This window comes from Diabrotica virgifera, chromosome 10 (assembly GCF_917563875.1).
Source record: "Diabrotica virgifera virgifera chromosome 10, PGI_DIABVI_V3a".
Classification (NCBI taxonomy): domain Eukaryota; kingdom Metazoa; phylum Arthropoda; class Insecta; order Coleoptera; family Chrysomelidae; genus Diabrotica; species Diabrotica virgifera.
Genome location: NC_065452.1, coordinates 11,607,450 through 11,625,668, shown reverse-complemented (window position 1 = coordinate 11,625,668; position 18,219 = coordinate 11,607,450). Strand labels below are relative to the sequence as shown.

General features: G+C 32.0%; 1 protein-coding gene across 4 annotated transcripts in view; it reads left to right on the top strand.

Moving 5' to 3' along the window:
* Nucleotides 1–15,472, top strand: part of LOC126878529 (protein eiger) — a 148,646-nt gene extending 133,174 nt beyond the window's left edge. For all 4 annotated transcript variants that reach the window (XM_050641288.1, XM_050641285.1, XM_050641287.1 and 1 more), the window contains exon 6: nucleotides 11,722–15,472. In XM_050641288.1, the coding sequence (XP_050497245.1) occupies nucleotides 11,722–11,976 (255 nt within the window). In that variant the 3' untranslated portion in view covers nucleotides 11,977–15,472. The remainder of the gene's footprint in view (nucleotides 1–11,721) is intronic.
* The last annotated feature ends 2,747 nt before the right edge of the window (nucleotides 15,473–18,219 follow it).

The following is an 18,219-nucleotide window of genomic DNA, read 5'->3' as shown; positions in this document are numbered from 1 at the left end:
CACCCGTTATACTTCTGTAAATCTCTTCTCTTCCTATTTTGGCATTCATATCTCCTACGATTATCTTTATGTCATATTTCTGAATTTTATCCATCAAATTACTTAGCTTCTCATAGAACTCTGTCTTGGTTTCTAGGTCTTTTTCTTCAGTGGGGGCATGTGCATTAATGATGCTAATTTTTCTGTACTTTCCTCTTATTCTTAAATAACATATTCTATCTGATATTGCTTGGAAGTCTATAACTAATTTACTTATTTTTTCTGTCACCATAAATCCAACTCCAAAATATCTGTTTGTCCCGCCACTCTTAAAAAAGGTTCTTTTTCCTATTTTGACTATTTCAGTTCCCAACTGTTTTGTTTCTTGTAAGGCCAGGATGTCTACTTTGTAATTCTCCATAATATTATCTAAATTTTTTAAGGCACCCTCTTCGTACGTACTTCGTACATTCCAGGTTCCAATTTTTATTATTTCCTCATGTTTTTCTTTATTTGTATCGTTTTTTCCCTCATTTTCCAAAGTCGTTATTCCTTTTTTTGCCATGTCAATACCATATTTCAGCCGCTGTTCTTCGTTTATTAGTTTTTTGAATTTTCTATCAGCTGGTCTCTCTCCTCGTCCCATATCCAGATTTTGCCATTTACTATTAATTTCTTGTAGCCGATTTTCGTTTGCTTACCTTTGCTTCTTTCTTCCTTTGCTATTTTAGTTATTTCCTTTTGTATTTCTTTTTCTTTCGATGTCAAATCGTTGTTTATATAGATACGGTCTTTATGCTGTTTTAGTTTACTTTTCTTGTTTAGGATTTCCATTTTATCCGTGAAAGTTTCTGTCTCTATTGCGCATACTGTTTCTCCTATTTTTGTTGCACTTCTTAGTTTTATTTGTGTTTGCAACTCTTGGGCTATGAAATTTTCCATTTCTTCTTTTAATTTCTTATCATCATTTGTTTGTACTTTCAACCCAGTTACGATCAAGCTTTTCTTTTTGCTAAATTTCTCCAGTTGCTCCATTCTTTCATGTAGCAATTTTACTTCTTTTTTTAGTTTTTGATTCTCTACTTTTACATCCATTAACTCTTTATTGGTTTGTTGTTGTTCTTTTCTTATTTGTTTTATTTCCTGAAGCATTTCATCATTTTTATTCATGAGCTCTCTCATCATCGTAATCATAACATTTTCCATGTCTTCATTTTTTTCGTTGCCTGCTTTGCTTGGTGACCGTTTTGTAATTTTACTTCTATTAAAACAATCATCCAAGTTTTCTCTTTTGCGTTTCGTTTCGTCATCGGTTTCACTTCCTGTGTCATTATCCTTTCTTTCCATTTTCTAAAAGTGCCCCGCTAAATGTTACAATTAGAAAAATCTGTATAGAATACAATATAAAATATAAGGTTAGTTTAAAAAATAGACCTATATTAGACACAATCTATAAACTTAATTTAGAAATTAACTTTAAGCCAGTTCGTAATCACCGTAAAAATTAAAATTATTGATTTTTAATTCTCGCACTATTTTAGATTTATTTTATAAGTCCGACTCTGCACTGCGAAAATAAATCAAGTCTGTTTGACCCATCAAAACTTGAATTTCTTATCAGTGGTTTTATTTTATTTATATTGTTCGAATAATTATTGGCATCTAAAATACCTGTTTACAGTAAATAATGGAGAGATCTTACTTTTTCGATGCTTTGGACGATTTATTTTCACTCACTAGTGCACTTGTACTTTTATTTACACACTGTGTTAACTTGGCGATTTATCTATTCGTAATTCCAATGGAAATTGGATTATTCACGGAACAGACGTTAATCAACCTCACAATTTGCCTACCAGGACCGTTCTCCTGTTAAAAAATATCCTCTATAAACAAATCAGAAGGGTGCCGGGCGAAATTTTTGGGCAGAAATTGTTTAATTTTTTTTTAACGAATTCAAAACGTCACCTTTTTTGTCCGCGAAAATATGTTTTTAGCATTTTTGGGTCATCTTAAATAAAAAAGATCTGTCATTTTATTAAAACTTAAGAGTTTTCAAGCATCGCAAACGCATATTCTCGCATTTTTCAGATTTTAAATCGCTTAAAACTCAAAAATTATCAACTTTTCAGATATATCACAAGAGACCTTTATTGTTTATAATTACCCAAGAAACCTAAAAATACATTTTCCGAGGCAAAAAAGTAATTTGAATTTGCTTAAAAAATTGTTTTACCCGGCACCCTTCTGATTTGTTTAAAGGAGACATTTTTGAACAGGAATCCGCAAAGAAATCGAATCAGAAACATTTTTCATACGAAAGTGGCCTCACACATGGACTAATATGGAAAGGACAACTAATAATATCTGATTGTTTTTTGGTTACTGTATACTTTTCTGTAAGTTTTCCTGGTACAATAAATAAAATATAAATTCATTGTGTATTGTTTTGATGTTATTATCAGTATCTTTTGAAAACAGCAGTATTGTAAATTGTTACTGCGAATATTTTAAAAATTAGGAATTTATATTTTGAATGCGAATGAAGTTTTTAGACATCTTCAATTTTGTAGAAAGGGAACTGAGGAATTTAAAATAAATAATCATAGTACAAAATGCTAATTAACATGTTATCTTTTCTACATTAGTTTCAATGCAAGGTGACTATATAGGTATAAAACGATGAGTATAATCTTTCATAAAAGTTTTCTTTTTGTTGTTCTGAAGCTATTTTCTTGTGGCATTTTTATAATCAAGTATATTCAAATGGGAAATAAGCCACAATTTTACCTAAAAATGATTTTATTACCGTTTCGACGCCCAAGTCGGGTGTCGTTGTCAAAATACAAAATAAAACTAAATAAACAAAAATGTTGTTGCTTAGTAAAAAATTCTTCTAATAATTTATTTAATCTGACTCATTTATATCGGCAATTCAGACACGTATTATACATTTTAAAGTAGACGACTTTAAAATGATATTGCCAATATTGATGAGTTGCGTTCCTGGGACGACTTTACTAAAAGATAGTTCATTCGATTACATGAAATCAATCCCAACTCAAGAATATCCGCCACAAAAAATCATAGCATGTGATCTGTCTTTAAAAAGACAACCAAATGCAACGGTGGCACTGAAATTCTCGCGTTAGAGATTCCATAGTAAATCACGAGATAAAACCAGGAAAAACCTCGTGATACTATCCCGACATCGTAAGTATTTGGGTTTACATTTAGTTTACTCTCAAAACTAATACCAAATTCTGACTTGATATTTTAAATTTTAAATAATACTAAAATACTAAATATGTACTAACTCGATATGTTACTGATTTACTAATTGTGGTATTTTCTTTCTATTGACTTCCTCCTTTAATATGGGTAACCACATCCTACTGCATTCTACCGAGGAATTTGCGACACAATTGGTTTCATTTAGCATAATTAGAGCCGCTTCTTTGATTTTTCTCTTTTTACTATCTGCTTCTTTTAGGACTATACTTGAATCTCTCCACTTTATAAATAAATATTTATAAATAAGGAATTGTCAAGATTGGATCGAATGGAACAGAACAACTTAGAACGGGATCCTACAACATTCACAAGAAACAATACGAGGAAAATATCAATACCATATGTTTCTCGGATAGTCCTTTTACATATGGTATTGATATTTTCCTCGTATTATTTCTTGTGAATGTTGTAGGATCCCGTTCTAAGTTGTTCTGTTCCATTCGATCCAATCTTGACAATTCCTTATTTATAAATATTTATTTATAAAGTGGAGAGATTCAAGTATAGTCCTAAAAGAAGCAGATAGTAAAAAGAGAAAAATCAAAGAAGCGGCTCTAATTATGCTAAATGAAACCAATTGTGTCGCAAATTCCTCGGTAGAATGCAGTAGGATGTGGTTACCCATATTAAAGGAGGAAGTCAATAGAAAGAAAATACCACAATTAGTAAATCAGTAACATATCGAGTTAGTACATATTTAGTATTTTAGTATTATTTAAAATTTAAAATATCAAGTCAGAATTTGGTATTAGTTTTGAGAGTAAACTAAATGTAAACCCAAATACTTACGATGTCGGGCTAGTATCACGAGGTTTTTCCTGGTTTTCCCTCGTGATTTACTATGGAATCTCTAACGCGAGAATTTCAGTGCCACCGTTACATTTGGTTGTCTTTTTAAAGACAGATCACATGCTATGATTTTTTGTGGCGGATATTCTTGAGTTGGGATTGATTTCATGTAATCGAATGAACTATCTTTTAGTAAAGTCGTCCCAGGAACGCAACTCATCAATATTGGCAATATCATTTTAAAGTCGTCTACTTTAAAATGTATAATACGTGTCTGAATTGCCGATATAAATGAGTCAGATTAAATAAATTATTAGAAGAATTTTTTACTAAGCAACAACATTTTTGTTTATTTAGTATTATTTTGTATTTTGACAACGACACCCGACTTGGGCGTCGAAACGGTAATAAAATCATTTTTAGGTAAAATTGTGGCTTATTTCCCATTTAAGTTTTCTTTTATTTAAGTTATAATGTGGTATATTTTCCTCGGAAGATGTTTTGCAACTTTCTGTTTCAAATACGTCATGGGACAAGCTTTGGTTCTCAAAGCCTTACTTCCGATCAATTTCGCATACACTCCCTAGAGGCCAAACCATTAAACTTACTAGAAGTTGAGTTCTACAAAGTAATCATGCGGGAATACTTGATCAATATAAGACGAAAAGGAAATTAAGACCATAAAAATCTAAAATAGTTAAAACGAACAGGTAGAGTTCTAAAATATCAGCGATTGGTCTGATTTGTATTCATTGTTAGTTTACTTTTACAACTTTTACTTGTAAAATTAATTCTCAAATCTATAAAATACGGATTGCCCTTACTGGTCTTTTTATGCCTTTTCAATTCTGATGGACGAACTCAACGGTTTCTGATGAATTTTTGGCTGCTGATTACGAATTTCGAGAGTGGATTTCGATCCGAGTGGTCAAAACATTGTTATAAATAATTTAATTGTTCATAAATTGTTTATAAGGCTCTAGCTCATAAACTAAAAAAGATAAAAAAAAATTTCAAATTAAATTTATTCCTTAATAAAAAACAAAGAAAATAGCGTTTACCAAACTTAAATCCAATAATCAGAACTCAAGATATTATAAAATTAGTGCCTAATTCAAATTGCAAATTGTCAAATAGCTATTTTTCGAGGCTTTTTCGATCATAATTCGGCTTTTATGCTTGCAAATGAGCTTTACAAAGTCTCATTTTGAAGCTTAAGTCATAGACTTCCAAACAAAGTTGGTTAAATTACTTTGTCTTTATTTGTGTTAAAATTATACCTGTTTGAAGTAATAATTTTCTTAAAAAGGTGTACATTAATTTGTTTATAAAGATTTTAAACAAATTTGAGTAATAAACATTTTAAGTAAAATTAATAATAGAAGAACTTAAAGGGAACATTTTGAGCTTAGGAAAATTTTCGTAGGTTTTTTGGGCCAAAATATCAATATTTTAATAGCGCGCTTTGAGGCGCAAGATCGGCTCACAGCGAAAAGGTTCGGGCGCTAACCTCTCGATACAAATTATAATTTATATATGTATACGTTATCTTCATTTTTCATTTTTGAAGATCCTAATACAATTTTATTATATAATTATTTTAATTAAATAATCATAAATTGCCTGGTATCACCTTTCATTATATTTACTTTTTCTTCGATTTTTTGTACTGAATGAGAAAAGAAAACACGAAAAACATATTTCAGAAAAATAACTTAAGGAAGTTATTCTTATTTATTAGTACAATTTTTACAAACATTTTCTTTCGTACACCTTCATCGAAATATACAGGAAGTCTCAGCTTTTTTACATCTACATTAGTTTTTAGAGCAATTTTTATAGTTACATGGTACTACTAAGTCTGTTCTTGGAGTCATTAAAATTAAAACTTTTTGGGGCTTCAGAGTCTCATTATCTATATGATATCCATATAAAAATTGATATAGTTCTTTTGCAAATCAAGGCACCTTAATTGTGTGTACGCCACAAACATGAAATGCTCGTTTTATATGCAATGATGATGCTGCAAAAGAACTCGGTCCACTTTTATATGGGTTATAGATAATGAGACTCTGGAGCTCCAAAAGTTTCAATTTGAATGTCTCCAATAAGAAGAAATCTAAGATTTCCTGTATCTCAATGCAGATGCACGAACGAAAATATTTGAAAAAATAGTATTAATACATAAGAACAACTACTTTCTTTCAGATTGTATTGCTAAAATCTTAGTTTTTCATGTTTTTTTTTCTCATTTAGTACAAAAAATCTAAGAAAAAGTAAATAGAATGAAAGGTGATACGAGGTACTGTATGACGATTTAATTATAAGAATTATATGATAAAATTGTATTAGGATCTTCAAAAATGAAGATAACGTATACACATATAAATTATAATTGGTATCCAGAGGTTAGCGCGCTAACCTTTACGCTGTGCGCAGATGTTGCGCCTCAGAGCGCGCTATTAAAATATCGATATCTTGGCCAAAGTACACCTACAGACATTTTCCTAAGCTCAAAATCTTCTTTTGAGGTTTTCTATCATTACTGTTAATTAAAGTATAAATGTTTATTGCTCAAATTTGCTTAATATCTTTATAAACAAATTAATGTAAAATTTTTTTAAGAAAATTATAACTTCAAACGGGTAAAACTTTAATACAAATAAATATAACGTAATTTAATGAACTTTGGAAGTCTATGAAATAGCTTTAAAACGAGACTTTGCAACTAGTCCAGGGCGCATCTGTTTTGAGATGGACGTTGAGAGGTGACTCAAATTTTTTTGCAGAAATTGCTTGAAAATAGCTCAAATAATAATATTTGAGTTATCCTCCCACTCAAAATGGCCCGGAACATTGTTTAAATAATCAAAATGTCAAAATATGAAGGAAAAATTCGTTTTTTTTTATTAGATTTTTGATTATAACTTTAAAACTATTAATTTATGAGAAGAGTTGTACTGACGTAAAAGTTGCGTAATAAAATTTCCTATAATATAGAATTGGTTAAAAATTTAAAAAATAGTCACCCTTGTTGCAAAATAGCAATAATTGCGAAAAAACCCATTCAAAAACAAGTATTCGCATTTTACGTTTTTCAACCGTTTATGCTATACTAAGGACCTTCATATTTTACCCAGAAAAACTTTATGATATAGTTCAACAACTCTGTAAATTTCATTAAGATCGGTTTAATAGATTTTGCAAAATAAATTTTGCAATCCAGCTTTCGCAAAAAAAATTCATTTTTTTTTAATGTTGCAGGACTGAAAATAAGGCAGATAGCAAGTTGAATTTTTTTTTGCTTATAGAAGTGTACTGTACCTTTCATTTGCAATATGCAAAATTAAAATCGATTAATTATCACGGCGTCAGCAAATTTTTTAAATAAACATTAATTTGATTTCCACCAATATTTCTTCCAATCTTTATCTAATATATTATTTTCTTACTCTATATTTTGTTGTATTTTAATATTTTAATTCCACAAAAAGCAAACTAATTGTATTATTGTTTGTTAAATATTGTTTAAACAATTGCATATGTTTAAAAATAATAAACTTTTATTCTCTAAGTTAAAATATATGAAAAAGAAAGTTTTTGCTAATAAAAGTGTTATTTCAAAGGATAGAGTATGTGTTTTTATTTTGCAATAAACAAATTTATTTATTTATATCGAACTATAATAAAAATTAAAATGTATCAATCATTATCAAAGGTCATTGGAATGCAAGATCAGAGCAAACTATCCGCTGTCCTGCGCGTAGCACCAATAATTAATGTTTATTTAAAAAAATTCCTGACGCCGTGATAGTTAATCGATTTTAGTTTTGAAAATTGTGTATGAAAGGTACTGTATACTCCTATGAGCAAAAAAAAATGCTTGCTCAACTTGCTATCTAATTTATTTTTAGTCCTCTAACATTTTGAAAAAATGAATTTTATTTGCGAAAGCTGGATTGCAAAATTTATTTTGCAATATCTATTGAATTGATCTTAATGAAATTTACAGTATTGTTTTATTGTATTATAAAGTTTTTCTGGGTGAAATATGAAGGTCCTAAGTGTAGCATAAATGGTTGACAAACGTAAAATGCGAATACTTGTTTTTGTATGGTTTTTTCGCAATTATTGCTATTTTGCAACAAGGATGACTATTGTTTAAATTTTTAACCAATTTTATATTGTAGGAAATTTAATTATGCAACTTTTATGTTAGTACAACTTTTCTCTAAAATGAATACTTTTAAAGTTATAGTCAAAAAACGAAGAAAAAAATCGAATTTTTCCTTCATTTTTTGACATTTTGATTATTTAAACAATGTTCCGGACCTTTTCGCGAGGGAGGATAACTCAAATATTGTTATTTGAGTTATTTTCAAGCAATTTCTGCAAAAAAATTTGAGTCACCTCTCAACGTCCAAAAGTACTAATATTTTTACTGATGCGCCCTGGTCTAAACGCTTATTTTCATGCGTAAAAGCCGAGTTCTGATCGAAAAAGCTTCTAAAAATAATTATTTTGCAATTTGCAGTATAATGCACTAATTTTACAATATCTTAAGGTCTAATTGTTGGATTTAAGTTTAGTAAAGACCATGTTCTTTGTTTTTTATCAAGAAACAAATTTTATTTGAAAAATCTTCGTCATGGATATGTCAAATAGTTTTCAAGTATCATTTTTTTTAAATAATTTATTCTTTATGTAAAAGTTTACGAACTATTTGTATTCAGTAATTTAAAACTATTTGATATATCTGTATCATACTTGGCAGAAAGTGTAGGTGTTGTATCTACTAAATTATGTTCAATAATAGTTTCTGGCTACTACCAGAGGCGTATGACAAGGGATAGTGAATGGTTAACACTTTAAAATTCTACGCCAATGACGGAACTGCCATGTTAGAATAATTTTTAGATTTCCCAGTACTTTATATGTAAATAATATACTCTTGAAGTTAAAAACGAAGGGGCATAATACATTAATCAAAATAAATGTGCCGTTTCATTTTTAACTACAAATATCTCGAAAATATTACACTAAGTTCTTAATGAGACACCCTGTACAGGGAGTTTGGTAAAGAATGGGACATAGCTTAACTTTAGATTCCTGACCTTAAAATATGTCGATTTAAGCTAACTTACATTTACGAAAATTGATAATAACCGAAATACAGGGTGTCAAAATTAAACTTTTATTTTATTTATTCTTGAATATTTCCTGACAGGCATGGGATAACAACAGGAAATTTGGTAGGCGGGGGTTTTTTTGGAATGAGAAATCTAAATTCGCTACCAAAAATGATGTATTGCCCAGAGGGCGCCACATACGTCTTTCAGCGCTCATTTAATACGTTCAATTTTTTTATACATCACTCTACATACTTTTTGAATCAAAACTGTTATTCTCTTAATATTTTTACATAAATAAGATATACTACATTCATCTCGCTAAACTCAACCGTTTTCGAGATAAACGCAGTTTAAACTGCTATGCAACATAATTTTTTGCATAATATCATTGTAGTTACACCCGAAAAATAAACTTAAAACCATAATAATTTCCAAAAATGTATCGCAAATTCTTTTAAATGGGATTTGCGATGCAATGACATAAATATGAGAACTTGCACAATTATTATGGATTCAAGTTTATTTTTTCCGTTAATTTTATTTATTATTATAGTGTAACTACAATGATGTTATGCAAAAAATTATGTTGAACCGCAGAATTAAAATGCGTTTATCTTGAGAGCAGTTGAGTTTAGCGAGATGAATCTAGTATACCTTTTTTAAGTAAAAATATTAATAGAATAAAAGTTTTGATTCAAAAAGTATAAAGAGTGGGGGATAAAGAAAATTGAACGTATTAAATGAGCGCTGAAAGACGTATGTGGCGCCCTCTGGGCAATACATCATTTTTGGTGGCGAATTTAGATTTCTCGTCCCAAAAAACCCCACTGACCAAATTTCGTGTTGTTATCCCGTGCCTGTCAGGAAATATTCAAGAATAAATAAAATAAAAGTTTAACTATGACACCCTGTATTTCGGTTATTATCAACTTTCGTACTAAGGTAAGTTAGCATAAATCGACCTATTTTAAACTCAGGAATCCTATATATCCTTAAACACCCTGTATATTATTTTAAAAGATTCGTTTGAGATTCATTAAAACCACTGTCCTAAAGGCGGATATACATATGCGCTCTGCTCGGTGTGCGAGCCGCTCGCGCGCTGCATATTTGTTAGATTAGTACGTGTTTTCAAGTGGCACACAAACGGCTCGCACACGGCGCACCACGATCTAACTTCTGTCGGCTTTTTAACAAATGCTTTGATGGTTCGCAATACGTATTTGGACGGGTTTGCGAGTGGTTTGTTGGTTTTGGGGCGCCTGAGTTGAATATTTGTTAGTAATGGAGTGGTCGGAAGGAAATATCAAACTTATTGATGTTTACCGTGGAAAATCATTATTGTGGGATCCTCAACAAAGGACCATTTAAAAAAACAACTTAAAGCCGATATCTGAAGGGAAATAGAAGCTGAAATAGAAAATATACATGCGGACCAATGTAAAAAAGGTCATTTCATTGTTGTCTTCTTATCGGCGTGAGAAATACAGAATTAGATTTCGACTTTCACTTTGGAAATCGTTATCAATATAACAAAAACATTCATAAATTAAAAATTTAACTTTGTTTCTGGTGAAGCAAAGCAGATGGAGCAAGCAGATATATTATAATTGTGTCACCGGAAAGCGAAAAAGGTAGTCCCTAAAATTTTCAGGAAAATCCCTTAAAATTCGAAAATTTTTACGATTTTAACAAGGTAAACATTTGGTCTTAGGCCGCACCTACATTGGATCCGTTATTCTCCGATCCGATCAGATCCGATCCGATCCGATAGGCGGCACCTACATAAGGCTTTTCATTCACAGTCATTTTTTTCGAGCTTCTGTCATATATCGTATAATCCGTGTATATTAATATTATACACAGATTATACAACATATGACAGAAGCTCGAAACAAATGACAATCGATGAAAAGCCCTATTGGGTCCATATTTCTCCGATCAGATCAGATCCGATATAGGCCGATTTTCCTGCGAGGGTGCTTACATTGGTTCCGTTAACTTCCGACCACCGACCACCGACAATGAGTTCCGATGAAGATGTGTTAAGGAGATGATGACATTGAATATATTTAAACATGTTAGCTTGCAATCCCCAACATGCAACCAACTTGCAACCCCCAACATGCAACCAACTTGCAACCCCCAACTTGCAACCAACTTGCAACCATCTTACAACCAGCTTGCAACAAACTTGAAACTCAACTTGCAACCAATCGGAATGAAACCAAACATTTCTCGATGAGAATAGGAGAAGCTACTCCCGACGTCGGTCTGCCGATATCGGATCTGATCTGATCGGAGAAAAATGGATCCAATGTAGGCACCCACATTTAATACTAATTATCTACAATTACTAAATGCTCGTAAGTTTCCTCTGGATCGCGGAAGGTTCGTCAAAATGAAAAATTTTAACGGACATTAACCGCGCCACGAACGCACGGCGCGGAGTTCGCGGCGCGGATATGTATCTCCTCCTTAAGATTCTTTGGATCAGTAATAATATTTTTAAATTTTTTAATTTCAGGTTTACTATCTGGACGAGCACGATGTTACTGGCTACAGAGTTCTTAAGAACGACCAAATGATCTTCCAATGCACCAACACCATCCACTCCGCAGAGAGAAAACTCAAAGGCCACACATGCTTCACAGGGGGTGTGGAACACTTCTCAGCTAATGATAAACTCTCCATTGAAGACATAACCGAAGGAATGCTTTCAAAGTTCGAAACTGGCAAATCCTTCTTTGGCGTCATCAAGTTGGGGGACGCGAGAGTTTAATTCATTAAGTGTTTAAATGTATAGTTCCTATCAAGATATTTGAGAGATCCTGAATCTTAAGATTGTTACAAAGTCATTTGTATTTGAATAAAGTGGTTAAGTTTCCGGTAAAGGGAGAACGTAATCTCTCTATTGTAGGTACTATCTACCCAAAGTCAATTGAAAATTGAAATTTTACGAGGAGGTTCAAATATATTATTTAACAGATCTGTTTTACTGCACGAAGCACTGAACGCAACGTAACCACACGTAACCAAGCTATGCACGATATTATCGTAATTATTCTCGTTGCACGGATTGAGGTGCAGCGATAATACGAGGATCTTCTAACAGTTTGGTTACGTTGCGTAAAGCGCTTCTTGCAGTAAAACAGATCTGTTGAGTAATATTATATTTGAACCTACTCGTAAAATTTCAATTTTTAATTGATTTTGGATAGACAGTACTTTGAATTATTATATACACCTCCTATTCAGTATATTTACCTCTCTAAATTTAATGATGCTACTCAAATACAAATGACTTTGTAATAAGATTAAGATACGGTTTTATCAACTAATTTGTTGGGAAGTATATTGTTTCATTTTGTTATTTTGTTCATGTTTTGTGATTACTAATGGTTGTTTCTTAGATGTCATGAATTGACACAAGTTCGTGGTAAGAATAAACCAGGTTTTACTTAATAGTTCTGGCATTATAGGCCATGCAAGACATTTGTCTTGTTCGTATTATTCTCTTAGAGTCGTAGTTTTTTAGTTATTAGTTTTGTTCTTGTTCGTTTCGTTTCTTAGATTCTTAGTATTGTTCTTATATATCGTATTATATCCAGTAGTTGTAGTTGAATCGGCCCAGACAATTTCTTCCCTCTGGTTTGCACTGCTTTAAGTTTTTGTGTACATGACTAAAAAAATTTTATTCATAAAAGAACAAAACTTATCATCTGATTATTGATGGATCAAGTATTTAAAATTCTTTTGATCTTGAATTGTTTTGATTTAGTTTTTAGTTCGTCAACTAGGATGATTACTATGTTCTTTCGTGCTTTTTTTTGTTATATCTAGTAATCTCGGTTCCATGGCATCTCGTGACGCGACATTTCGTAACCGTACAAATGGTAACGGCTAACTCGTAACGGCTAACTCGTAACGACGACAATTCGTAACTATACAAATTCGTAACGGTACAATTCATAACGTCAAAATTGAATTATTCTGTTTATTTTTGGTAACATGGAAACTAACTATTATTAGTTATACATAATTGAAATTATGTTTATCAATTTAATGAATCAGCATCAGGATAAACATTTTTAACATATTTCATATTGCGTGTTATATATTAAAAGTATTTAAACACAAACAAATATTTAAATACTTACCAACTTTTAACAATATTTTTGCATATTTTGGAAAAGCAAAAGGAACAAGAAGAGGGATAAACTTTTAAAAGTATTTTTAAAAGTTTGTATGTAAGTATTTAAATGTTTGTTTGCGTTTAAATACTTTTAATATAATTCTGAAACACGAAATATGAAAGATGTTTCATATTTCAAGGAGAAAATTTAAAAATCTTTATCCTGATGCTGATTCGTTAAATTGACAAGTATAATCTCAATTATAACTGTAATAACAGTTAGTTTCCCCGTTAACAAAAATAAACAGAATAATTCAATTTTGACGTTACGAATTGTAAACTTACAAATTTGTATAGTTACGAACTGCCACAGTTACGAACTGTTGCCGTTACGAGTTGACCGTTACCATTTGTGCAGTTACGAACTGTCGCATTACGAGATGTCTGGTCACGATTAATCTCACCAGTTGCTCGTTTTTTTTTCAAATTTTTTCAGTGAGTTATGCCATAATGTTTTGATATTTAGTTCAGTCAATGCCCAGATCATCTGACCACATTACCAGTGCCATAATAACTATTTATAAGTTTGTAAATATAACAGTGCCATAATATAATTTATATTTTTATGTGATAAAAAGAAATTTTTTATCATTATTTTGCTACCAGTTTAGTAGAGGATTCTATGTAAGCTCGAACTGCACCGATCTGTTTAATGGATAAAAATTATTTGATTATTTAGTATGCTACCAATGATAAAAAACAAGGGGTGTCCGATATAATCTTGTTCTGATTTTAATTAATTAATAATTAAAAATTACTGTTTTTTTAGAAATAAAAAAAAATTCGGCACCGGCAGATATTATTTTAGATTTTTGGCATCATTCGAAACAAAAAAGGTCTTTTGTAATTTTACTCTTTTAAGCTGATCGTTTTCGAGTTATAAACAATCTAAAACTAAAAAAAGAGATATGACGATTTTCAAGGCTCAAAAACAAAAGTAAAAAATATTATTTTTGTAATCATCAAGTACTTAAATTCAAGTTTAAACCTTCTTCTATCAGGTCCCGATAACAGCTTTTGCCATATAATATTTTAAAATATATTTTTTTACTTTTTAATGAGGAAGCTTCCTTATGGGAAGACGGCCGATCAGGGCCGGATGGGAAGACGGTATTAACAACTAAAAAATAATATATTAAAATGAAATGAGTCCAAAATACTGATCAAGATAGAATCAATAGAATAATGTTTGAACTTGAACTTAGGTACTTCGTAATTTCAAAAATGATATTTTTACTTATGTTTGTGAGCCTCGAAAATCGTCATCTTTCGTTGTTTTCTCAATTTTAAATTCTTTATAACTCGATCACGGTCAACTTAAGAGAAAAAATACAAAAGACCTTTTTTGCTTCGAATGATCTAAAAAATCTAAAATAATACCTGTCCGAGCCGAATTTTTTTTAATTAATAAAACAAGTCATTTTTTAATTTTATTATTAATTAATTATAGTCAGAACAAAATTATATCGAGCACCCCCTGTTTTTTATAATTGTTAACATACTAAAAAATTACATATCAAATAATTTTTATCCATTAAACAGATCGGTGCAGTTCGACCATATATAGAACCTAAAGGCGCGTATCCACTATGTTCGCGAACCTCTTGCGCCCGCGCTCCCTGCATCACCTCTACTATAAACCGCCACCGATTGAAGCGCCGAGCCGGAGCGCACACTGTTGTACTATGTAGAGCAGTTGCAGGAGCGCGGAGCACAAAGGAGCGCGAACATAGTGGATACTTACTTTAGAGTAGTTAATAAACTAGTGTTTTTCCTGCTTCAGTTGGTCATTTGATCTGTTTAGAATCTTAAATTTTCAAACTGCAATTGCAAAAGAAACAAACCTGCAAAATCAGTGGAAGAAGTAACTAGCTTATTGTTTATTTTAATAAATAATACCAATGACTAGTTTTATAATAGGCCAAAATGTGTACCTTAATTTATAATCCTATGATAGGTGCCATATTTATCAAAGCTTTATCTTTATATGTTATAATGTTCTATCCTAAAGTGGATTTTTAATGTTTAAAAGAAAAATACGTTTATATTTTTGTAGTATAGTAATATATTACTATTAAACATACCTACAAGTGTTTTATTCTATAATTTTCGTTGTGAATTATATCCGTTGTGAATTTGTGATGAACTTATGATAATGAACATAGTTAAAAACTCATGATATTGTTCAAAATATTGTGAAAATTTACCAACGAAAAGAAAATTAAAGGACTAATCTCAGAGTCCGATATTACAATACAAAAACAAAGAACAATCAAGAAGAATAGAGTAAGATTAAAAGGTTGACAGAGGAAACGGCTAAGATAGATAGGAATTAAAAAAAACATCAAAGAAAAGAACTTTGGTTTGATGAAGACTATCAACAAGCAATAGACAAAAGAAATGAACTAAGTGTGCAGTCTACTCAAATAAGAACAAGAGAAAAGGGCAAAACATTTAGAGACAAACGAAAAAAAAGCAGACAAATTATGCAAAAAAAGAAGAGGAGATACGAAAACGACCAACTACTAAAAATGAAGGAAGATTTCAATCAAGGTGATCCTATAGGAGCAACTAAATTCCTGAAACAACTCTGGGAGGAATATAAACCATACACTAATCTTTTTTAAAATAGTGAAGGACAACCACATTCTTGTATATCTTTATACATGAATATGCCGACGGATCAGAAGATGGAGAAATACAGAATAGAATACGCAAGCAAACAGAGCTTATTTTGCCCTCTCCCATATATTTCGGTCTATAAGTGTCCACCGAAATACAAAGATGAGAATCTATAAAACCTTATTTCGGCCAATAGTGCTATTGGTCGAATCCATGGCAGTGAAGCATGGGTCCTGAAAGAAACATCCAAAAGTAAACTCGACACATTCGAAAGAAAAGTAATGAGGAGAATACTTGAACCTGCGAGGGAAAACGAAATCTTCTGCATTCGATACAACAACGAGCATTATCAACTACTTCATAAGGAAACACCCCTGTCACACTTCATTAGAATACAAAGATTGCAATGGGCCGGACATAAGATAAGAATGGGGGAGGATAGGCTACCAAAAATATCACTGAACGCTAGAATGCAGGAAACAGACCGGTTGGAAAGTCAAGAAAAGGCGGGGAATACTTTTAAGCAGCGATGCACAAGCACTTTTAAGAGTCCGTATATGGAGAAGGATTACATATCATCCATTATATCTGTGTCGCTGTTTGGAATTCAGGAAAATGGCCATTTGATTGGTGTACCTCAATTTATATCCCGCTACACAAAAAGGAACTACTACCAGATGTGAAAACTACCGCACACTGTCACTAATAACACATGCTAGTAAAATCTTGTTACACATCATCAAAAACAGATTAGAAACCTATCTACATTACCAAATACCTCAGGAACAAGCGGGGTTTGTAAAGGGTAAAGGTACAAGCGGGGTTTGTAAAGGGTAAAGGTACAAGCGAACAAATACTGAACCTGAGACAACTCACTGAAAAGTCTAGAGAATTTCAAGTATCTATGATTACATGCTTCGTTGACTACCAAAATGCATTTGATTGTGTAAGCTGGATAAATCTGTGGTCAATTTTAATAGAAATGGGCGCACCAATGCACCTGGTGACACTTATTAAAAATCTGTACCAGTCTAATATAGCGACAGTACGACTAGATCATAAGTTCAAACCAATTCAAGACCGAGAGAGGTTTTAGATAAGGATGCGTGTTGTCACCTGACTTATTTATCATTTATGGTGAACATGCCATGAGAATGGTTTTAGAAGGATGGGCCGGTAGAGTAACAGTAGCTGGTAGAAAAATCTAAAATTTAAGATTTGCTGATGGCACTACACTTATAGCAGCAAATGAGCAAGAAATGTTTGATCTCCTGCGAAGAGTTGAGTACGAAAGCAATAAAGTGGGTCTAAAAATCAATAAAGCTAAGACAAAAATAATGGTGGTCGACAGATTCGACACTATTCAACTGACTAACATGTTACAAGAATACCAGATAGTAATGTTACAAGAATACCAGATACCCTTATCTATCTCGGGTCTACTATAACTAACGAGGGTAACTGTGAAGCAGAAGTTCGGAGACGTATTGGTATAGCAAAAAATGCGATGAGTCGCCTAACTAAAGTTTGGAAAGACAGATCTTTTTCTCAAAATATCAAGATGAGACTGGTGAATGCCCTTGTATTCTCAATATTTCTATACGGAGCAGAGACTTGGACTCTTCCAGCGCCAAAAAATTGATGCCTTTGAGATGTGGTGCTGGAGAAGAATGCTTAGCATACCTTGGATATCTCATAGGACAAACGTTTTCATCCTAAACCAACTTAAGATTAAAACAAGGCTGTCCACAATATGTCTTCAACGAATACTGCAATTCTTTGGTCAAGTGGTTCGCAGAGGTGATGACAGTTTGGAGAGATTAATTGTTTCTGGAATCGTTCCGGGGAGAAGATCAAGAGGACGATCACCAACTAGATGGTCCGGCCAAAGAAATAATTCAGCTGGAAACTCATTCTGCGAAGCTCTTAGAGCAGCTGAAGATAAAGACCAATGGAGAAACATTGTTAGAAATATTGGAAGGAATTACGGTCCTCAGTAATGGGGAAACGACAAGAGAGAGATATATGGAGAAGAGCAGCCACACAAAGACAAGGGGGGAGGCAAAAAATAAAGGAGGCCAAGGCTCAATTTGAGCCGTAGTGCTGTAGAAGAGGAAAAGAAGAAGAAAACTCAGTAAAGAGCCTTGATGCAAACCAACCGCCACTGGAATACTTTTAGTCCATCTGAAAAGTCCAGTATCTTTGCCA